At 54.3% G+C, this 23690-nt stretch overlaps 1 protein-coding gene across 9 annotated transcripts in view; it reads right to left on the bottom strand.

Annotated features, from left to right (window-relative positions):
• The window catches only part of CDH23 (cadherin related 23), a 420227-nt gene that overhangs the window by 167772 nt on the left and 228765 nt on the right, over positions 1-23690 (bottom strand). For all 9 annotated transcript variants that reach the window (XM_040485294.1, XM_040485295.1, XM_040485296.1 and 6 more), the window contains exons 10-11: positions 19476-19588; positions 17650-17838 (exon numbers count right to left, since the gene is read on the bottom strand). In XM_040485294.1, the coding sequence (XP_040341228.1) occupies positions 17650-17838; positions 19476-19588 (302 nt within the window). The remainder of the gene's footprint in view (positions 1-17649; positions 17839-19475; positions 19589-23690) is intronic.

The following is a 23690-nucleotide window of genomic DNA, read 5'->3' as shown; positions in this document are numbered from 1 at the left end:
TCCGCTCCCCCTGCCTCCGCTCCCCCTGCCTCCGCTCCCCCTGCCTCCGCTCCCCCTGCCGCTTAAGGCCTCTCTCCACTTCCTCCTCTGCTGTTGCCTTGTCTGCCCCTCCTTCCTCTCCCTTCCCCTTTTCCTCATTTGCTCTCCTCCCTTCCCTTCTAGCCCTCTTCTCCTTGCTCTCCCCCCCCCCCACCTTTCTCTTTTCCATTTCTCCTTTTTTCCCTCCTCCTCCTTCACCCATCCTGTTTCCCCCTCCCTCCTCCCCTCCTCCTCTCCCTCCTCCTCTCCCCAGGTTATCTGCTGAATTCCACACACGCCTGCACAGACGGGATCAATCCAAGGCTGCCTTGCCTTCAGCTTATCTCTGCTCCAAATGATTGATTTTCCCTCTTTAAGAGTAATTTGCTGGTGAATTCCATGTATTGCAAAAACCCCTGTGAAATCTAATTCAATCCGATCGGCAGCTGGCACTTTGGGGAAAGAATACTAGAGAGCTGTCAATTTCATCGCGTGGACGTGCGTATTATTTTGCTCACAGACGAGGGCACGAGGCCTCCCCTCCCTCCCTCCCTCAGGAGGGATCTTGTCGCTGGCCCCGCAGCGACACTTCTGGGAAGTGAATTAAAATGTGCATTGGGTACTTGCATTAAGGTAAATGAGGGACAGGTGCTTTCAAATTGTTTCCCGAATTTGCAACCCACCGCCCTAGTGCACTGTGGGAATCTCACACCTCCAAAGCCCAGCTATACCTGACCACCTGTCTCTCTCCGGCATTCCAGGCTTGTCTGGCTCCGAGCCTCAGTTTCTCAACCTTGGGGGTGGGCCACCTCTCCGGCCTGCCCCTAGGCAATCAGCTGTCCTGGCTTGCCTGGGACTGTGAGGGCTCCCAGGACGCAGGACTCAAGGTGCTAAAACCCAGGCACTCGCAAGCCCGAGTGGGCACAGGAGGGCCGGTGCCCAACTCCACGAGGCATGTCTGAGAGCACGGCAGGATAAGCTGTCCCCACTGTCAGGTGGGGAGGTCATGCAGTTGGTATGGAAAACAAGGCTCTGAGCATCTGACACTCCAGCCCCTGTGTCCTCCAGGCGCTCCCCGAAGGCTGAACCACTTCAGAGGCCCCAGTGTCCATGCAGCTCACACACAGGAGCTGGTCCTCTGCCAGGGAGGATGGCTGCACAGCTGACCAAGGGCTCTTGCCCAGCCCTGGTGACCTTTGCTCTGGGAGGGGCCCATCTTGGAGGTGCCCCCTATGTCCAACAGATACAGCAGAGCTAAATGTCCCTACCCCCAGAGTTGGAACCGGCCACTCTGGTGGAATCCAAATCTTTGGGCTGTACTAGACATCTAGGTGTCAGGCCAATCAGCCCAGGGAGTCCTGAGAGAAATGAAGTGGTCCTGGGGGGACTGGCCAGGAGGGCTAGGCTCACCTGAATAGTGCTTGTGGGCATGGCCAAAGGGCAAGCCTTATGTGGAAGGCCCAGGGGATCACAGGGACCTTTCCAGGCCACTTGGAAATTCATGTGCACAGAACAGGGGGCCACGTAGGATTCATGAGGCCCAGGCTCTGAGCTCTTCATTCAGGATGACATGTCCCATCCCCAACCCCCCCCAGATCCCAAAGATCCTCTAGGCCATGCGCCCCTCCTCCGAGGGACCCTGTTTGAAAGACTCCTGCCTCAAGTGGAAAGCTCCATAGCACCTTCCTTCTGCTCCTGCCTGCCGCCCAGGCATGCCTCCCAGCAAGGGTGGCCACACCGTTCCCCTCAAGGTCTACAACTCCGATCAGAATCTGCCAACTTTTTTTTTTTTAATTTTTTTTTTCAACGTTTATTTATTTTTGGGACAGAGAGAGACAGAGCATGAACGGGGGAGGGGCAGAGAGAGAGGGAGACACAGAATCGGAAACAGGCTCCAGGCTCCGAGCCATCAGCCCAGAGCCTGACGCGGGGCTCGAACTCACGGAGCGCGAGATCGTGACCTGGCTGAAGTCGGACGCTTAACCGACTGCGCCACCCAGGCGCCCCAGAATCTGCCAACTTTGACCTCACCCCTATACCTGGCTTCAACTCCTTCCCTCCCTCATTCCGCTGGCAGACCCTGCATGGGAGTTTTGGCTGGGACCGGGGCAGGGGGCTGAAGCGGGGTATGAGTGTTCTCAGATGTGCAGGAAGGAGAGCCCAAAATGCAGGAAAAAAAAAAGAGTGTGCATCCCAGTCTGCCCCAAGCCCAGAACTGTCCCTCTGGGGACTCTAGGGGCAGGGCCACTCCGGGAGGAGGATGAGCCTGGCTGGCTGGCTGAGGGGGCATCCAGCCCCCAAGGGGCCTCGGGACAAGGAGCGGGGAGGGGGTCTGTGCGGAGCTGGGAGCTGGGCTTTGCACTCAGCAGCTGCCTGGCGCTGTCTATTTACCATGCTAAAACTATTTCCCTGTTCCCACAGAGAGAAAAATGTGTGGCAAGGCAAAGAAATCTAAATGCCTTATGGAAATGGGGAGGGCACGCTGCCTGCCGCTAATCACACCATTTTGTATTCCTCTGCCTCTCCAACTGCAAGTCCACCTCCCCAGGCCTGGGGGCGGGGGGGGGGGGGGGGCGGGGGGGGGGGGGGAAGGGGAGGGGAGCCCCTGGAGCAGACCAGCTCTGTGACCTCAGGCAAACTGCCCTTTCTGGGCTGCCTTTCAAAATAAGGGATCCCATCGCCTCAGGAGGCCCCAAGGGACAGAGCCCAGACTCTATGGAGGCCACGCACCTGCTGTGGGGATCTGGGAGCCAAAAGGGGGACAGTGATCTCATCTCCCATCCTAGCCCCCTGCCAGGGAGGTCTGCCCAGCTTTGCATCCCCTTCCCAGGAACAACATCACAAATGCCCTCAGGGATGGGTCCTGGGCTGGGACAGGGTGCTGGGCTTCAGGCACAAGGGGGATCATGAATGGTGACAGCGCTATGTGTCACTCAGCAGTCACTGGGCAGCCCAGAAGTCTGACCCTGGCACAGCTGGCCAGGCCTGCGAAGAGTCCCTTCTATTTGACACATTCCACACTCGGGTCAGGCACAAAACAACTACACTGCATGGACAAAGGAACGGATGCAAGAATCAATGGGATATGCGTGTGTTTATCCGTGAATGTGTGAGTGGGAGGAAAAAATCGGAAGACAGAGACAGGAGGAAGGCTGGGAAGGGGGGGGGGGCAAGAGACGATAATAGATTCAATGGTAGGTGGAGGGTGTTCATATGAGGAACCAAGCCGAGGTAAAGAGACCAGGAAGTGGGGTGCCTGGGTGGCGCAGTCGGTTAAGTGTCCGACTTCAGCCAGGTCACGATCTCACGGTCCGTGAGTTCGAGCCCCGCGTCGGGCTCTGGGCTGATGGCTCAGAGCCTGGAGCCTGTTTCCGATTCTGTGTCTCCCTCTCTCTCTGCCCCTCCCCCGTTCATGCTCTGTCTCTCTCTGTCCCAAAAATAAATAAAACGTTGAAAAAAAAAATTAAAAAAAAAAAAAAAAAAGAGACCAGGAGGGCCTGGCCACTGCCCAGGAGGCTGGCGGACGATGATGGTAGCTCCCACTGTCTTTCCTCCTCCTAGCTCCCCCTTCTGGGTTTCTGCCACTCCTGTCCCCGGTATTCCAAACCCTAGCGGCATTCCAACCCCTGCCTGTCCCACAGACCCCGTATCCAGGTCCCTGCTTGCCTTGCAGTCTCCCGTCATCCTCTGTTGCTCTCTTCACTCTCCTGGTGTCCAGATTAATTGACCTAAAACACAGCTCTGAGGATACCACTCATGCTCAAGAACCATCGATGGCTCCCGCTTGCCTGCTGAATAGGTTCAAACTCATCTCGGCATTCAAGGCCCTCTAGTCTCCCTTTTTGGCTTTGCAGGGGGTGCGCGTTACAGACGGGCTGAATCAAATGACAGTGGAGAGAAGGATGGCGTGGAGTCTAAAAGCTCACCAGTGGTGCTATTTATGCGGCTACCTTTCACTTCATCTTTTTCCGGAAGGGGGTAGAGGTCGGGGGGAGAGGTTGTCAATAATTTATAATTTTTTATAATTAACGTGAAGTGACATTGACATTTTGGGGTATTGAGTTTTATGAATTTAAAAATTTTTTACTGTTTTTTTTTTTTTTGTTTTTTGAGAGACAGAGCGTGAGTGGGGGAGGGGCAGAGAGAGACAGAGGCAGAATCCGAAACAGGCTCCAGGCTCTGAGCTGTCAGCACAGAGCCCAATGCGGGGCTCACACCCACAAACTGCGAGATCCTGACCTGAGCCGAAGTCGGACGCCTAACCGGCTGAGCCACCCAGGCGCCCATTCAGTTTTATGAATTTTAACACATGTATAGATTCATGCTACCCCATCACAACCAGGGTACAGAACGGTGCCGCCGGCCCGCCCCCCAAACTGCCCTGCGCTTACCTTTTCAGTCAACCCCTCTCCTACACCCAACCCCTGGCAACCACTGCTGGGTTCTCTGTCTTTTTGAGAACGTAAAATAATCATGTAGGATGTAGCCTTTGAGACTGGCTGCTTTCACTTCCTATACTGCCTTTGAAATCACCGATTCTCACTTTCCCGTAGAGGTCTGCTTATTTAAGCACAGCTCCGTCCCTAGAGGACTGAGTTGCCATCTCACCAGGCGCTGAGCGGGAGGGGGCAGTCCGGCATCCTTCTAAGGGGTGAGCCATCCAGTGTGCCAGGGGAGGGCCCTGAAGGCAGGGGAGAAGAGGGTCAAGTGGATTAAAAAAGATAAAAAAAAAAAAAAAAAAAGCCCCGCTTGGCCTGCTCTGTAAACGTTGGCGGATTTGGACATTCCCTAATGAGGGCAATTAAGAGTCATTAAGCTGAAAACAGAAAAGTAAACACAGATCCATATGCTAATTGGCAAACACTGCTGCTTGTTAGGGCTGGCTGCCTCCTCCCTCTCGTGAGCCCTACCCCACTTCCTGCTGATAGCACCTGCCCACCGCCTCCCCACCCCGTCCGTCCGTGCTCCGGTCCTGCAATGCTCCCTCTTGGTCCTCCTCCCTCGGGGTCACTCCTTCTCAGTCACCTTCGCTGGCTCGTCCCTATCTCCCCTCATGTGAACACTGGGGTGCCCCAGCTCTCCTGTCCTTATACTCACACCCCTTGCCTCCGTGAGCCCAGCTTAGATCTGTGACTCTAAATATGGTCCAGATGCTGGCAATGCTCACATTTCTATCTCCATTCTGGGTCCACATCGTGGACTCCGGAGAGCCAGGTGCTAGATTTTCAGGATCTCGGTGAGCACCCGCGGTCAGGCTCGAGGTAGGCATGGTAGGGGGATTTACGCCATAAAGACCACTGAGTGCTACAGATGAGGGGGCCCCCACCCTAGAGCCGCTTGTTGGACATTTATCAGCACCCCCCCTCTGCCTTCTCGATGTCTCCAAATGGCTGTCTAACAAGCACGTCAAACATAATGTGTCGAAAGCTAACCTACGGACTCCGCCTTCCCCTCATTAAACCTACTACCTCACTGTCTCAAGCAGGAAGGACCCCGTGTTTCTAACTGCTCAGGTCAAAGGTCAACACACACACACACGCACACACACCAGCAAATCCTAACTCTCTCTTCAAAACGGGCCGGGAGCTGACCACTCCTCCCCCCCCTCCCCCACAGTACCTCCAGTTATTGTCCTTCCCTCCCAGTGACGGCCCTGCCCTGAGCATCCTTTGAAATAATTTTTTTTTTGATGGAGATAAAATTCGCCATTTGAAGACCATAAAGTGTACAATTCAGTGGTTTTCAGTACATCCACAGTGTTGTGCAACCACCGCTCCATCCTGTTCTAAAACATGTCCATCTAAAAGGAAACCTCGCACCCATGCGCAATCACGCCGCATTCCCCACGCCCGGCGCCCCCCCCACCCCCAGTCCCTGCAGCCACGGATCTGCGCTCCTGTCTCTATGGATTTGCCTGTTCCGGACATTTCGTACAAATGGAATCTGACACCCTGTGGCCCTTTGTGACTGGCTTCTTCGCCTAGCATAAGGTTTTCTAGGTTCATCCGTGTGGTGGCACGCATCGATGCTTCGTTACCGTCATGGCTGAGTAATATCCCGTGGGGAGCCACCACATTCTGTCTATGTGCTCAGGGGTGGATGGTCACCTGGGTCGTTTGCATGGACTGTCCTTCTGACATTTCAGTCCGTAAGTGCCTTGCTCCCTGCTCACTGCCCTCAGGTGGCTTCCTGCCCCCTTCCTGTGCAAGCAGAGCCCTGACAGCAAAGCTGTCTATCTGACCTTCCCGGCCAGGCCGGGCAGCAGCCTCCTGGCCCCTCCTCCACCCGTGGGCGGGCGTCCTCCTGCCTAGAGCCACGTGCCTGCTGTGCCCTGTGCCTGGAATGCTCTTCCTCCAAGTATTCCTGTCCTGTGGCTCACCCTCTCTTCACTGAGGTCTCTCCTAAATGTCACCTCCCTCCGTCAGGCCTCCGTCCCCCCGGGACTCCTTTAAACCCCTCTCACCCTGCTTTGTCTTCCTCCATGGCTCTCATTGTCATGTGCTGCCCGAGGGCTGGACTTTGGCTGTTGTGTTCACTTGCGAACAGTGCCCAGAACAGCATCTGACATGCAGCAGGTGCTCAACAAGTACTTGTTCCCACCCACCTCCCCGCTCATTGCAAGGGTCCTTCTAGGGCATCTCTTACTCTTCGTGCCCCAGGCCTCTGGGTGCTGGCCACCCTGCCCTCCAGCGGCTGCCGCAGTGTATCTTTTTGCGCGGACTTAGCGGAAGGTCTCCTCGGAGGCCAGTTTTGCCCATGTGTGAGAAGCAGAGATACCTGCCCTTGGGCTCGGGGCACATGTCAGGACCAAGCAGAGAAACAGCTGCACCTTTGAACCTGGGATAGAAACGTATGACAACCTTGATGTTGGGAATTTCTTCCCACACCCAATTCCTTGGAGGGCGAGAAGGGAGTGAGCGTCTACCCTGCGCCTTCCTGGGTAGAGTGACAACAGAGCCACGAAATTCCTCCTGCCCGCCCCCGGCCACCCCTGCACCACTTCCCCCTTTCGGGGGACAGACTCAGCAGGTGCAAAGCAGAGCTGGCTGCCAGCTCCATGCCCGGCTTGGTGGCCCACCCTCACCACTGTTGCCCAGTCTCCAATCCATCAGCACAGTGACGGGGTGAGACACGCAGGGACCCCTCCCTGCTGGGTTGTGCTTACCCCTACTCTTTGAGAAAGGGGGATAAATAAACAAGACAAACCATCTACGGCTGTCAGGGGTGTGGCGGGGGTGGCAGATGGGGCAGGTGGGGAAGTGTGGGAGCAAGAAAACAGGTGCCCACGGTAAAAGGGGCGCTGGAGTGGGCATGAAACGGCCAGGAGGTAATGGAGAGGAAGAGAACCCAGGATGAAGCGCGCTAGCTCTGCTTCCGATCCCCATGGGGATGTTGAGGAGGACCAGACTCTGCATTTAGGGAGCGTGACTCCAAAGACAAAATGACTCCGGCAAGGTCCCGTAGTGAGCAGGGGGGAGGGGGGGGCGTGGAGGAGGGGACAGCTGCCAGGGCAGTGGGTGAAAGGGGTACAGTCCCCCACATCCAAGATGAAAGTCTACCTCTAGCCGGGGTAGCAGGCACTGGGGAGGGGAGAGGTGAGGAAAGAGGCTGCCTGCTTCACACCCCACCAGGGCTCCTGGGCCTGGTGTAAATAGCACGCTAATTAGATTTACGGATGAGACTAAATTAGGAGGTGTCAGAATCACACCGAGGACACCCTCTGGTCCTCAGGGAGGCTGGAGCTTAGCATGCTGGGAGGAATCACACCACGGGATGCAGCCATGCACAGAAAAATCCTAATAATCACCATCGTCATAATAAGAGCCTCAGTGAAGGCAACTGGGGAGAAATTAATAGGAAAAAGAACAGATGGGGCTGCCCTGCTCCCCCTGGCTTCCCTTCCAGAATGGCTTTGCTTTGAAGTCCACAGATATTTTCCTGGAGAATTTAAATCTTGGGAGAAGAACCCTAGAAATGGGAGCTGAAGCCGTGACCCAGCAGAATTTGCAAACAGTCCCTTGCCCGCTGCCAGGCACACAAAGGTGCAGAGCGAGGCTCGCCCAGGCACCACGGATTCCAGGTACCGGCTGTGCGGACATTGCTTCGGGTGGATGCTTCACTCTGTTCTGCAACCAAATCACCCGAGAACCTTTTAGAAATAGGAGCAGCCAGGATGGGCACCGTGGCCCGGGGACTGGAGACTGGGGGAAGGGCAGTGCTGGCCTTTATTTATGTATGTACCTCATCTTGGTTGCTCCCTGGACCAGAGCCCTCCTTCCCTCCTTCCTTTTAGCTTTGCTCCGCTGATGAAATCATAAGCTGGGTGAGAGGTCCAGAATGTTGGAGGCATTCTATCTACATCCTTCACGCCACCCAGGGGATTCGGTGGGAGGTGGGTGATTTCCAGCCAGATCCCCCTTATCTCCTTAGTCGAGGGGAGAAAAGGGTCTGGATCCCTGGATAATCATACATCCACAGAAAGTATAAAAACTTACATCTGCTTCCGTGGATGCTGGCAGCCTGCCCCTCCCTCTCTTCCCCACCTCTTCACTGCTTCTAGAGTTTGGTTTCTCATTGAAATTGCTTTGGAAAATAGGGAAACGGAGGTCCACGCTCTGGGTCACATCAGCAGGGAGGGAGAGGTTAGGGCAAGGGAATGTATATTTCCTGTGTTTCTACTGCAAAGGAGATCCTGGTAGATAGATATACGGGGCCAGTTGAACAGCGGCCTGGACCATCCGCAGCTGGAAAATGGACCCTCAGCTGAACGTGTGACACAGATCCTCCCTGTTCCTACCTCATCCAAGTGGATGTGTGGCTCAGGACCCCTGCTCCGAGAACCAGCAGAATGTTAGCCTTATGGCAGAAGCCCATGGAGGGAGCTGGGCTAAAAGGTGTTAGTTCGTGAGGAGGGATTAAGGAGGGTTTTTTCATCTTTTTTTTTTTTCTTTTTCGTTTTTGTGCCAAGGACCCCTCTGACAGTCTGGTGAAGCCCAGGGATCCCCTTCCTAGAATAACATTTTTAATTGCAAAAAAATAAGATACAGTCAACTTGTTATGTTGAAATGCAGTCACCAGGCATTTTAAAAGGGTGTTAAAGAAGAATTATGTAGTTCTTAATGCTGTACACAGTAAGATTTGGCACGGGGTTGACATACGCTGTCATTTTAAAGTAGCGATGACTGCACGTGATAGATTGAGATCCCTATGACACCTGAAATGTGGTATGCAAATGTCTGAGGTTTCTTTTGGGGTTAAAGCCCTAGCTACGACTGATACCACGGTTGTTTGTTTCTTTTAAAAATCTTTTTTTTTTTTAAGTTTATTTATTCATTTTTGAGAGAGAGAGAGAGGGAGAGAACAAGTGGGGGAGGGACGGAGAGAAGGAGAGACGGAATCCCAAGCAGGCTCCATGCCATCAGCGCAGAGCCCCGTGTGAGGCTCGAACTCATGAACCATGAGATCGTGACCTGAGCTGAAACCAAGAGTCGATGCTCAAACGACTGCTCCATCCAGGCACCTCTTGTTTCTATTTTCATCGTTAAAGGGAGTGCTAAAGGTCGCTTATAGGTTAGTGAAAACAAAGATACAGGGTTTTCTCCATCCAGGGTCCTGGATGCCCTAGGGAGTCAGTGGACCCCCACTTTTGGGCGAGGAACCTCTGGGCTGAAAGGAAGCCTGGCAGAGGCCCCCCCCCTCCCCCCCACTCCCTGCCGGAGCCTGCCGCCACAACCTTGCAGGGTTGGGTGGGGAGAGGGGCCAGAGAAACTGCATGCTGGACAGACTGACGAATAAGAACACATGTGAAAACAAATTTAAATAAATACAAGGTTGCGGGCTGGGCTCCCTGACAAGGCTGGAACACGTGTGGAATGGATAATGAGGGTGATGGATAAAAATAAAGGCCAAGATTAGCAGAACAAGAGCAATCTCCCTTGCTCACTGCCCCCCCACCCCACCCCACCCCCCGCCTCCATTCCATCCCTACAAGTAAACCTAGTATTCCAGAATACGGCTTTTCCCCCCTGTCATTTGTGTCCTTTTATTTATTTATTTGGTGATGTTTTCTCTTTTTTTTTTTTTTTTCCCTATGCCCCTCAAACAAATGAATCGTGTCATCTCCTGCCTGAAATAGGAATTAGCTCCTGCCAGATGTGTCCCCGTTCACCTCTGCGGAGCAGATGCCCCCCCCTTGCCTTACCTCCCCCCTTGCCCTCCCCCCAGCCATGCTGGAGGTAGAGCACACACCTGCTTGGGTGGGACCAAACCTTTGAGAACAGGGGGGGGCTCCCCAGTGCCTGCAAGAATCACAGGATGGAGAGCTCGAGGCCAAGCTCTGTGCCCGCTGGCTGTGTGACCTTGGGGAAGCCCCTTAACCTCCCTGAGCCTCGATTCCCTCCTCTCTGAGGACACACAGCAATATGCCCGTCTCTCTCACGGTTGGGATAATAAAAAATAGTTAAGATTTAAAGAGGGCTTTTTATGGGCCAGGCACGGTTTCAAACACACCGATTAACTCATCGAATCCGCACAACAGCTTTGTGAGGCAGGTACTGCTGTTGTCTCCATTTTGCAGGGAGGATAAGTTAAGTCCCCTCCGGTTCCACAGATCAAAGGTAGCAGAGCAGGATTTGAACCCCGGCGGTCTGGCTTCAAAGTCCTTCCTGTTCACCATTCCAGCTGCCTCTCCCTCCCTCACTAGAGAAAGGTTGCTCCAGGTAATACCAAATAAACAAGCACACGGGCAGGCTGGGAGAGGGTGGTGGGGCCGAGCCCCAAAGCAGGGAGCAGGGCAGCTGCAGCAACAGGGAAGGGAGGACGGGGGCAGGGGTGAAGTGGGAAGCTCAGGTGGCACCCTCCCCTTCCCGCCACGGTCCTCTTGGACCTAAAGGTTAGAGAGTGTTAATTGAGGCTGACTGGCCCAACCCATGGTTTTCCAGAGGACACTGAGGCAGAGTGGGCCCCACACCTTGCCTGGAATCACTGTGAGTGAGGAGCAGAATGGGGGCGGGGCTTGGCTTTCCGGGGTTTTCTCTACCACCTTCCCTGGGCAGTTGGGGTAGGTCTGGTAGCAGAACGCCACGGCCAGGGTTCTGAATCCTGGGATTTTAACCCGGGAGCCTCCGTCACAAAGACCAAAGGTGGCCACTCACGCTGTCCTCCTGGGCAGAGTTCTGAAGGTGGTTTCTGAGGGACTTCTCAGGTTTCCTAATAAGGGGGTTGGGGTTCTCTGGCTTCTTGCCACCCTAAGAGGAAAACAGCCTGACTGCAAGAGAACCTCCAGTTAGATGCTGGAAAGAAAGCACACGTTGGGTGGAACAGGTGGCTGAGGGGGAGGGGCTTCCGTGCCACGTTGCCACATTTCCCTGCTTCTACCCTTGGCCCCTGAGAGCCCATTTGCAACACAGCAATCAGAGGGCTCCTTAAGAAAGGTGACTCAGAGCATGTCAACCCCCCGGCTCCCCACTGGGCTCCCAGTAACAGAAAAGCCTTCCCCAGGCATTTTGGCTTTTGCCTGATGCTTCGATGCTTTGTCCTTGCCTCCTCTCTAGTGCCCCCTGACCAGTCTCATTCCTGCCCCTTGAAAATGCCCAGCCGTTTCCCTTTCCGAGGGCCTCTGCCCTTGCAGCCAAACACCTGCTGTCAGAACGTTCTCCCTCTGCAGCTCCGTGTGGCTGCCTCCTCTACGCCTCTTAACCTCCGTTCTAAACAGCACCTCTCTGGAAGGTCTTCTGGAGCCATGGAGCCAAAGATAGCCCCCTCCTGTGCCCCATCACTTGCCCTGTTTATTGATTTCTTGACATTCATTTTCACCTACAACGATGTTGGTGCCTATTCCTCTAGCTGCCCCACTGGGATGAAATGTAAGCTCTTGGAGGGCGGGGACCACCGCATCTTTAGCACTAACTCCCCAATGGTGGGCACATAGTAGGTGCACGATACTGTGTGTTGAGTGAATGAATACATAATCGTTCATCTATGTAAATTTCAGCCTAGGCCCTCAGAAAGGCCAGGAGGCCAGCAAATTAATGAAGTCTGAAGGCCATTCTGAGATGATTCCAATTCCTGCAAACAGCCAGAACCAGGCAATAGAGGTCTCTCTGGGGGACTTTGGTGTCCCTTTCCCCACTCCAACCCCACCCCTCTGCAAAAATGTCTTAAGGACAGCAGGAAATATGTTCTGAGAAGCTGGGGTCAGAAACGAGACAGAAATGAAGAGAACCAAAGGCTCCCAACTCCTGAGAAGAAAGGTACAGGGCAGGTGAGAGGTACTACCAGTTTTCGGCGATCCAAAAATCTGCTGGGAGGGGTCGTGCCCGATGCCGAACGGTATTTAAAAACAAAGCCCTTTGCTGGAATCTGTAAAGAAGCCAGAGGCACGGATGATCTCCTACACTCACTGCCACCGCACAGGCAGGACACAGAACGCAGAGGATCTGATTGCTTCTAAGGAGAAGAGTGGAATTTAGGACAACGGAACAGAAAATTCCAACCATCCTAATAACCTCACCCCGTGCAGATGGGAAAACGTGGCCGGCTGGCTCAGCTGTGGGCAGGACGGGGTGGGGAGGGCTGCAGGCTTGATGGGGAGAGGAAAAGCGGACCAAACTGGAGAAAACACAAAAGAACATGTTGCGGCCAAGGGGGTGGGTGGGGATACGGTAGGAATCCCAGTGGGTGAGTGTGTTGCTAATTTCCTGTGGGTTTCCAGAACACCGAGGAAGACACAGGAGAACGCCCAGTAGCCAGGAGCAGGGGAATGAGACTGCCACAACCTTTAATTTGAAACTCAGAGATTGCGCTCCACACCAAGGCTGACTCCTGGGGCCTTTGCCTTGAGAGGTTTTTTTTTTTTTTTGTGATTTGCATTACAACCATCTATTTGCATCTCAACTGTCATGCTGTGCAAACGGGTCGTTAGTGGTTTCAGCCCACCCTATCCCTTCCCTCTCTGGCTTCCGTGAGTTTCCTATAGCTGGGCAAAAGAGAAGAAATTACTCAGCGGGACTTGACAATGGGGACGGAGTCCTTGGGAGACAGAAAGGGCTTCTTTCAAGCACCTTTGTGGTCTTGAATGTTCCTGCAGAGCCTGAGATTCAGCAAGAAACTGGGCAAAATCTCCCATGTGGAGGGGATGGTGGCATTATCTAGTCTTTGTGAGTTAGATTAGCATCCTTACTAGGAACGACTGCCACAAAGTGCTAACTGACGGGATAAACTGCTTCCTCCTTCCCTTTCTGTTTTCCATCGGCACCCTCTACTGCCCCACTGTGGAACTTTGAGGTCACCTTCTCACAGAAACTCAGCGGGAATTGGGCTTTTAGCACAGGGGCACTGACCGATGATCTAGTTTGGATAAAGCCCGGAGCCACCTCATTGCTACTTTTATCATTTAATCATGCTTTAATTGAACCAGTTCGTATTTCTGCAGTGCCTCCCAGGTGCCAGGTAGAGTGTGAGGCACTGGGTTACATCGGGGAGCATCATTCAGTCTAATCGGGGAGATAGATACTATTGAGATCATCACATTAGTAACTTTAAACCCACAACGATGGTGAGTGTGGGGGAGAATCACGTGGCTCTTTAGACCCCCACAAAGGGGTTTCACCTCTCCTCGTGCTCCTTTCCCTCCTCCATCCAAGCCGGCTCGATGAACACATTTTTCTGTCACCCTAGCAAATCCAGTCACCTTCACCCCAGACACAAATCCCAACAGATGCATTCTCCCCCCGCAAAAGAGAACTGGAAGAAAGGACACATTTTTAAAAATCTCTTTTTATAAAAGATGCCTGATTTCTCTTTGAGGTTCCCTGATCTCCCCCAGATTCTGAAAACTTGGCCAGTGCTCAAGTGCCGGTGGCCGCTGCCTTCTGCTCCCTCTTGGCAACGTGGCTAAACGCTCCACCCTGGGAACCTGGGGCCCGACCCTCAGCACCCAAGACTGTGTCTTGGGAGCATTTACCCCATCCAGATCTGGATCCTTCCAGAATTCTGGAGAGTGTAGGAGAGATGGGAGGTACAAAAGAGCAGGGCAATTTAGGAAGCAATTTATTCTCCCCTCTTCTTTAGGAATCGGTCCAGGACCATGTCTGGGATGGTTTGGGCGTAGCTCTCCTGGGGGAGGCTGGACGGTGACCCAGAAGACCGTAGGGTGGGGAGTCTGGGCTTCTGGGCTGCCCTTCTTCATCAGTGGTTCTCTGCACCTCACCGTGCCCTGGAGACATGGGGCCAGCCCTTTCCTGTCACACACTGGTCGATTCCCCGGGGCAGTGGTGAAATGGTCGCTGGTAGTGTTGGGCACCCTGTCCACAGCGGGCATGCTGTTGCCCGTGCCCGGGAGGGGGGTGGCCACTAGAGGCAGGCTGGACCCAGACACCCCTCAGCACTCCTGCAGATGCTTCGGACAGGGCTGCCAGCAAAGCAGGATTGAGCTAAACCCCAGGGGTCCGGGTGACCTTGAAATCCCCCAACCAGTCATGGTGAAAGGACCTTGGGGTTTCTGGCCCTGCTGGTGGCAATGCTCCCTGGACCCATCTGGTTAACATCTGGGTGGGTGGCAGGTACTGGGCTAAGTCCTATAGACTAATGGTCTGATCTGCTATCTCTGAGCCTTGTTGACATTCTCTGTGGCAGACGCAAACGTGGAGCCGCTTGTCCACGTCCCCAGCCTTCTGGCAGTGAGGTGGGGCCCGTCCCTAGAACTGGGCAGAAGTCCCAGGACAAAGCCTAGAAGAGCTGGTGCTTCCTCCTCTAGCTGCCCCCTCCCTCCTGCAGTGACCGACGTGACCGCAGAGCGTGCACCTGAGCGACGACGCGGAGCGGGGTCCCCCTGCCCACCTGTGCCAGACGAGTAGTAATAAATCTCTGAGGAAAAAACAACCCTCTGTTTCAGGGTTAATTTGTCACTGCGATAGAAACATACATTTTCACACAGATGAGCAAAGCCACACTCAGAAAGGGTCAGTGACTCACCCAAAGTCGCAGAGCTAGCAAATGGCAAGGCTGGACTTGAACATAGGCCCCGTCTGTCTCCAGAGCTTGGGCCATGAACCACTACACAAGCTGCCTCCTCTCTGGGTTGCCTCCAAAATTAAGCCCCAGTTCCTTGGCTTGGCATTCAAGGCCCTAAAAGCCTGTGTCCTGGCCCACCTTCCCACCAGCCGACTCCACAAACCTTTGTACAGGTTCCTTCCTCTGGGCCTCTCCGTGGGCCACTGCCCACCCCACCAGCCCTCCTGGCTGCCTTTTACCATCTGATTTGTGTCCCAAGGTTCAGCCCTGGGCCCCCTTTCACCATAGAGCCTTTGCTGGTCCTCTGGCCCCTTCTTCCCCCTTCCTCAGTTGAGCTCTGGAGCCCTCGCTGCTCGTTGTCACTGGCCCGCACCCTGGTACCAAGTGTCTCTGTTTTCTGGGACATCAGTGATAGCCTGAAACCAGAGATGGGACTTTTCCTGAGGCTCTCACTCACACAGCGGTGTCTAAAGGGGGTGTCGCACTCCAGAGGGATAAAAGATGACCCCCTGGGGTGTGAGAAAATGTTGGAACTTCTTTTTATACCTATCTATCTCCACCTTTTTTTTTTTTTTTCCAACGTTTATTTATTTTTGGGACAGAGAGAGACAGAGCATGAACGGGGGAGGGGCAGAGAGAGAGGGAGACACAGAATCGGAAACAGGCTCCAGGCTCCGAGCCATCCGCCCAGAGCCCGACGCGGGGCTCGAACTCCCGGACCGCGAGATCGTGACCTGGCTGAAGTCGGACGCTTAACCGACTGCGCCACCCAGGCGCCCCTATCTCCACCTTTTAAACTTTTGACATTTTTGCGTATATTTTCGAAACTACATACTGCCCTTGTATAAGCACGCTTGGCCCTTTAGGCCAGTGACCGTGGGCTACACTCCCTCAAGGGGCCAAATATATAGCTCCTTGTAAACAGGAGGTGCTCAGTACATACTTTAGTTATCCAGACAGCTAGGTATGGGATGATTTAGCAAGAGATGGAAAGATGTGCTGTGTGTGCATGCCCGCGCGCACACTGGGACTGACCTCTTCACGGTCATGTCCTTGGTGGGGTGGGCGGAGCAGGGCAGGGACGGGGGTGAGCTGGTGCCGGGGAAGGGGGCTGGGGGGTTAGGGCAGGAGGGGGAGGACCTTGTCTGGTTGAGAGAAGCTGACAGGAGAGCGGTGGATCGTGGGAGGGGGGGCCCCTGGGCAGGTGTGCTGGTTTGTTGAGCAGCCAGAATGGAGAGGGGCAGGAGGAGCGAGTAGGAAGCCAGGCCTGGAGCAAGGCCAGTGCGGGAGCCCCAAGAAGGGAGGAGTAATTGCAGAGAAGCCCCTCAGGCTGGAAAACCTAATGGAATTCCTGAGCAGAATGGGCCAGGGAACAGCGGTAATAAATATAAGTGCTATTAACGATTGTGGCTGCTGACGGGCAGGGGAGACCTGGTGCCTGAGAGGGGCAGGGAGGAGGCAGGCTGAGAGCATCCCCATCAGCTCGGAAGCCCGTCCCATCCCGGCCTGGAGGGGCACGGGCCCCATCCCCAAGTCTCCCTCCTCCTGTCCTTCTCAAGCTCTCCCTCACTCGCAGCCCATGTCCCTTCCTCTCAAGACTGGCCTCAGCCAGGCAGGCCCTGCAAGGACACACAATGGGTGTGTCCCATTTCTAGCTTCCTGGACCTCTGGTCTCCTGCGGCCTGGGATCCCCTTGAAAACATTCAAGCTCCTCGCATGGAAAAGCAGGAGTCCTCACTACACCAAAAGCAGAAAACAAACTTTTTTCCAGAAACAGATTTTATACAAGAGCCTCCAACTTTTAAAATTTCTAGTTTTCAGTGTATGCTTTATAAGGCACGTACTAGATTAGTAAGATGGGCATATATTTCTTAATTTTTTTTAACGTTCATTCATTTTTTTTTTAAATTTTTTTTAACGTTTATTTATTTTTGAGACAGAGAGAGACAGAGCATGAACAGGGGAGGGTCAGAGAGAGAGGGAGACACAGAATCTGAAACAGGCTCCAGGCTCTGAGCGGTCAGCACAGAGCCTGACGCGGGGCTCGAACTCACGGACTGCAAGATCATGACCTGAGCCGAAGTCGGACGCTCAACCGACTGAGCCACCCAGGCGCCCCAACGTTTATTCATTTTTGAGAGAGAGAGAGAGAGAGAGAGAGAGAGAGAGAGAGAACAGGGGAGGAGCGGAGAGAGGGGGAGACAGAATCCGAAGCAGGCTCCTGGCTCTGAGCTGTCAGCACAGAGCCCGACGTGGGGCTCGAACTCACAAACCGCGAGATCATGACCTGAGCTGAAGTCAGACGCTTAACCGACTGAGCCACCCAGGTGCCCCGATGGGCATATATTTCTAAATATATTACTAAATAAATGACTAAATGAAGAACTACACGAAGAACTACACGTTGGAAGTGTGTGCTCAAATAGCTTTTGCAGAGGTGGGGGCGGGGGTCAAAGCTTAGAGACTGCTGAGTTTTGCAGGGGAGGAGGTAGCAACGTTTGTTTCTATTTTTTTTTAGCTGGGGACTTGGAAGCCTAGAAATACCTGGCATCTTTCTCAGGGTTGCAAAGCCCAGAAAGGGCGGGGGGTCTGGAGAGACCACGCATTCCCGGGACTCACCTCGTCCTTGTCCACCACCTGGATGAAGAGGGGTAGAGCAAAGCCGACCTGGGCTAGCTCAGTGATGGCCACGCTGTATTCAGAGCTGTTGAACTCTGGGGCATTGTCATTGATGTCGATAACCAAGATGTTGAAGGTTGTGGTGACTGTGGCATCGGACGGGGTGCGGTCATCATTCAGCTCTGTGCCCTGCAGGTAGAGGACAAACATCCCAGAGATGAAGGCGTCCATAGTCACGCTATCATCATTTACGAAGGCTTTCCCAATGCTATCTCCTGTGCTTTATGTGAATTATCCCCTCCCCTCACCACAACCCCAGGAGGAAGTTTCTGTCATAGGCATCCCCATTTTACCGTTGAGGAAACCGAGGCTCAGAGAGGTTAAGTAACTTGCATAAGGACAGCAGTCAGAGTAGGTAGTAAACTGAGGCAGGAGGATTCCAGAACCAAGGGGACGAGGGGGCATGGTGATGACAAGACAGATTTGGGGGCTCACTGAGGGGCAAAGGGAGACTCTTTATTCAATGTGGCAGATGATAAAACCGAGGCTAAGCGTTTTTGTGCTAGCAGGTAATCAAGACTTAATCTGGCATCGGCTATGGCCCAAACACTGAGCTAGGTGCCATGAGGGTCTGGGTCGGGCTCAGGAAAGATGGGCTCAAATCCCTGGGTGCCTAGTCTCTGGGGCAGAGGCCCCCGGCTCCCAAAAACCCATTTCCAGTTTTCTGGACCCGAATCTTTGTGTGGGAGGCCCAGGACTAAGTACCTTTCGCCAGTTCCCCCAGGAGATTTGGAGTCACATCCAAAGTTGGGAACTCACCCTCACATTTTATATAAAGATGGAAAAACCGAGCTCAGTGTCCCCTGGGGCCAGGGTACAGCTCTCTCCACCCCGAAATGTGTGCCTCCACAGGAAGCAAGCAGAGAGGAAGGGAGGCGGAGAGGGGCCCACGGCTTGGCTGGCAGCTTGATGCAGGGTGGGGGGGAAAGGCGGTGTTAGCCTACCTCCCCTCACCGGCCCACATGTGCACACTGGGTGGAGACAGAGAAGCCGGCTGGCCAGGGAGGGCTAATCAACCGGCCGCTGCTGCAGCCCTCCCAAGGTCAAGGAGAGCAATCGAGGGCCAGGCTGGGCTGCCTTATTCTCCTCAGGATGGAAGGGCCTCCTTCCCCAAGCCCCTCTCCTCAGTCCTGTGCCCTCCCCTGCCTCAACCAATGGGTAGGGCTGGGGAGGACCCCTGTGGCCCAGGTAGGGTCCATACCCTAAATGGGGTTCCCAGGGAATGGCTCTGCAAAGCACAGGTTTTAATTACAACTGGCCCTGGGTGGCAGGGGGCTACAGGAGCCTGGGGGTTGTGGCTCCACTACACCTCTAGGGGAAGGACTTTAACAGCTTCCACCTCTCCCCACTGTGCTGCTGCTTCCTAACCAGGGAAGAGCCCCGGGGAAGCTAGAAGCGGGACACATCCCAGACAGGGGGTAAACGTAAGAATCTGAGGCAGCTACGATGGAGAACTTGGCATCATGAGTACCAGAACGTGGCCCCATGGATGAGCACCTACTGTGTGTCCCCTCATTCCTCAAGTGGGGATAAAAGTCCCAATCCTATGTGACTTTTGGCAATGGCTGTGAGGTGCCCAGCAAGGCCCCCGATGTGGCCTGTGCTTGGCTAGTGTTGTCCGTTCCTGACAGCGGTCCTGGGCACGCCGGGTGGGAGGCCAGGGGCGCTGCCCTCCTCGAGTTTCACCGGGGGCACTGCTGGAGGCTGGCACCGCAGTGTGGGCACCCCTCCACACGGGCTGCAGGTGCCCGCCCCCGGGCTCTCACCTTCACCGTCAGGATGAAGCCATGGCTGTACAGGGGGTTCTCCCGGTCCAGTAGGCCGTTCAAGGTCAGCGCTCCACTGATGTAGTCCAGGGCGAAGATGCTGTTGGTATTCCCTGCAAGGAGAGAGTAACATTCCAGGTATGCCTGGGGCCCAGGGCAGGTGGACGTGGGCTTCGGTGAGGGCTCCTCTCTGTGCATTAGGGACAAACCAGTTACAACGCGGACGCTGGCTCAAGGAGTAATGGGAAGGGTTCTGGAGGACGGGGCCCAGGCACAGCCAGCAGTGACCTGCAGAGTGACGACTTTCAGCTCTTCAGTCTTCTTCCGTCTCGTCTCTCCGACTGAGTCAAGGGGGCAGCCTTGGTTTGGTGCTAGTATGCCTTTGGCATCTCTCTTAACACTCGCTCGTTCTCCTTTTTTCACCCAGAGAGCAGGCTTCTGGCTGGGAGCCTTCCAAAGGGAGCAGCACGCAGCCAGGACTCAGCAACCGCGAGGGTCTGAATGCTTGCTCCCCCCCCGCAGAATGCATATGGGGACGTCCAAAGCCCTAACACGCCGGTATTAGTGGGTGGACCTTTGGGAGGTGCGTGGGTCGTGAAGTGGAACCTTCCTGAGTGGAACTGGTCTCTGATAACAGCGAGCCCAAGAGATCTCACGCTCCTTCCACCATGTGAAGACAGAGTGAGGAAGTGCCCTTCTGCCAACTGGGAAGAGGGCCCTTCCCTGACCGTGCTGGTGCTCTGACCCTGGGTTTCCCAGCCTCCAGCAGAGAAATGAATGTCTGCTGTCCGTAAGCCGTACGACCCCTGGTATTTTGTCATAGAGCCCGAATGGACTAAAGCAGGAGCCCACTTTGCTTGGTTATTTTTAGGCTCATGTTCTATTCTATTCCATTCTATCCTATTCTGATTTTCTACATAGCAGTGGTACAATTCCCTTGTACAATAAATATAATTTGATTTTAAGAACAAGCCTTTATTTTAAGTACTTATCAAAACCTGAAGTACAGGGGCACCTGAGTGGCCTAGTCGGTTAAGTGTCCGACTCTTGACTTGAGGTCTGGCCATGATCTCACGGTCTCGTGAGTTCTAGCCCCACATTGGGCTCCATGCTGAGCTTGCTTGGGATTCTCTCTCTCCCTCTCTCTCTCTGCCCCTCCTGCCTCATACTCAGGTGCTCTCTCTCTCTCTCTCTCTCTCTCAAAATAAATAAATAAACTTAAAAAAACCTTGAAGTGCATATTTAAAGTACTGGCAAAAATCACACACAGGTGATGCTGGTGGGGACTGAGGCCTCTGTGTCCACCCCTCTCTCCCTCACCGACTTCATTTTATGCTTCCCTCTACAGGCACCCCGTGTCCCCCTGGGGGCCTCCCCAGTTTCCCCAAATCACCATGTCCATTCCTGCCTCCTCTTGTCTCCGTGTCCACCTTCCTCTCTTGGCCACACCTCCTATCCTCCCACACAGGGCCACCCCTCCTCCTCCTCCTCCAGGAAGGTGGCCCTGCTTCTCTGGCTGGCCCTCTGTGTTCACGGGCAGTCGCTACTGCTCTGTTCTCTCTCCCATTGCTGCCCGTGTGTTCATGCGGTCTTCCCGGCCAGCCTGAAGACGGGGGCCTTTCATGACTGCCCCTCAAGGAGCCTGGCCAGTGCTGGGCACCCAGTGGCAAGCAGGTTCCTAAAGGATCGCTGCTCCCAGCCCACCGCGGCCCCCACACTTGTCCTGGTGCCCTTCCCACCAGGCTGCGAATTCACGCGGGCAGATCCCAATTCCGCTCTTCTCTTGCCCTCATTAACCAGCTTGTTGGTTCGTTCACATACGCACACGCTGCCATTCCTTTACAGAGTCCGCGATCTCCAGGGCGCATGTCCTCTGGCCGGACCCTGTGCTTGGTGGTGTGGCGGATGGGGAGGGAGGCACTCGCAGCCTGATGACGGGGCTTTGACACGTAGGAGATTTAGCATCTCTGAGTTCTCAGCAGGGAGAGACTGTTCACACAGGGGAAGGCTCAAGGAAGGAAAGCTTCACAGAGGAGGTGGCATTCATCCCCTGCCCCACTGTGTAGCAGCTGTGTGACCTTGGGCAACTCACCTAACCCCTCTATGTCTTCTTGGTCTCCCCATTTGTAAAAGGGGGATAATAATGGATCTCGCTCATAAGGTTATAAGAATTAAATGAGAGTGAAAAACAGTATGTATGCAGGCTTGGAACAGTTCCCGGACAAAGTAAGTACTCGCTAAGTATGGCTTGAGCTGGGCCCTGGATGACGGGCAGGACTGGGGAAGGGGTTGATGGACACTGATTCCATAGGTGTGAACGGATCCTCAGGCTTTCAACACACACAGGTAGAAACTACTGGATCTCCTCACTCACCCGTGGCCCCGGCTCTCAAGGGATCTGTGCACAGTTAGGGGCTCACATCGTGTCTTCAGTCGACCAGGGAAAACACAGAGCAGACAATGTCCTCTTCTCACTTTAGACTTGGGGACAGGGACTGTTCTCGGCCAAACCTCTGCTGGTTGGCAAGGCATCCCATATCTACCGGGTTGGTGGCTGGAAGCTGCCCTCCGCTGTCCTCCCAGACCGCCGCAGGGCTTGGCCGAGGCAGGGGAGAGGCAGCTGATGACTGCGGAGCCCGTGCAGCTCTGATTGTGGGCTTTGGGGAGCTGATGTGGGGCTTGACCAGGGATGGGACGTCACTCCAGCCTCCCCCTTGTCTTGAGCTTCTTCCCGTAGCCATAGAGAAACCTGGGTACCTTCCCGCTGAGTGCGTGGAGTGGGGAGGACAGGGCTGCAAGGAGGCAGAGACACGCATGAGCGTAAGGGCTTTTTCTTTAGCCAGGAATTCTGCTCCCGGGCAAACAAGGGGATGCATGCTTTCATCTTTTTGTCATTAGCTAATCCATTTGACAATTATCGAGCTCCTCTGACGTGCCAGGGACACATTCTAGCAGGGGATGCAGCCCTCAACCAGGCATTCACATCACAGGGTGATCAGGGTTGAGGTGGGGTGAAGCATGGACATCGCAGGTGGGCGCTGTGTCCTCTGAGCCCCTAATACTGAGCTGAAGGGCTGCCCTGAGGCAACACCTCAAAGCCTCTTGTCACCCGTCACCACCCCCCGCCCCCCGCCACCAGCGTGGGCCCCGCCTCCCCAGCTCCAGGGCTAGCATCCCATCATTCCAAATTTCCATAGAAATTTATTCTTCCCAATAAAGGAACCTCTCAAATGTTTAACTAAATGTGATTCAATTTTTATCTTTGCAAGATTTTTCCTATAAATCATTCACAAACCAGAAGCCCCTTGTTGAATGATGTGCTTTGGTTTTTGTTTGAAAAATGGGGTTATCAACCCTGGAACACCCAGTTGGGCCTCCCCACTCAGCACCTTTGCCCCAGTCATGGCCATACTGCCCATCCCCAACCTGAAATCTGTCTCCAGCACATAAAATATCCCCTCCCCCCGACCCAGGCATCTTCTCCAACAAACCAGCAGGCAAATACTCTCCAACTGGTACACATTCAAGCTTGGGGGCCCTCCCCCAACACATCCCCCCTCCACCCACACCTATCCTTTTATTCTCCATATCTACCTCAGCCTCCTGCCAAGTATGAATCACTAACTCCCAGGACCAGCAGCCAGGAAGGCTTATACCCAGGGAGCTGACAGGGCCACCTGAGTGAGCCACTGGCTCTGATGGTCTCCTGTCACCATGGCAATAGCAGTCCTCACCGGGATGCTGGTCCAGGCATAGACGGGAGACGAGCCCTGTGCCCTAAGCAGTGGGGGCCAAGGGCAGGGCTCAAAGACTGATGGATTGATTAGATCACCCATTTGATTGAGTTCAGATTGAGCACCTACTGTGGGCAGGGTGCTGAAGAATCCACAGAGAAAAGCAGGCAAGGTCCATGCCTTCCGTCTCACAGCAAAGATCGACATTGATGACATAATCATGCTATTGAACATGTAAGCAGGTACCTGCTGAGCTCAGGCTCCCGAAGGAAAGCAACATGGCAACATGGCACAGAGATGTGGTTAAGGTTATGCTCTCGGGAGGCAGACTGTATGGACTCAGACAGCTCTGCTTTTTGCTAGCTGGGTGACCTCAGTCAAGTTACTTAACATACCTGGATGATCTTGGATTCCTAGTCTGTAAATTGGGGGCAATAATAGTACCCACCCCAGAGTGTTGTTGCAAGGATTAAATGAGTGG

Source organism: Herpailurus yagouaroundi, unplaced genomic scaffold, assembly GCF_014898765.1.
Source record: "Herpailurus yagouaroundi ecotype Mexico unplaced genomic scaffold, PumYag 163, whole genome shotgun sequence".
Classification (NCBI taxonomy): Eukaryota; Metazoa; Chordata; class Mammalia; order Carnivora; family Felidae; genus Herpailurus; species Herpailurus yagouaroundi.
The sequence above is the reverse complement of the archived record's forward strand: the minus strand, read 5'-3'. Positions and strand labels throughout refer to the sequence as shown.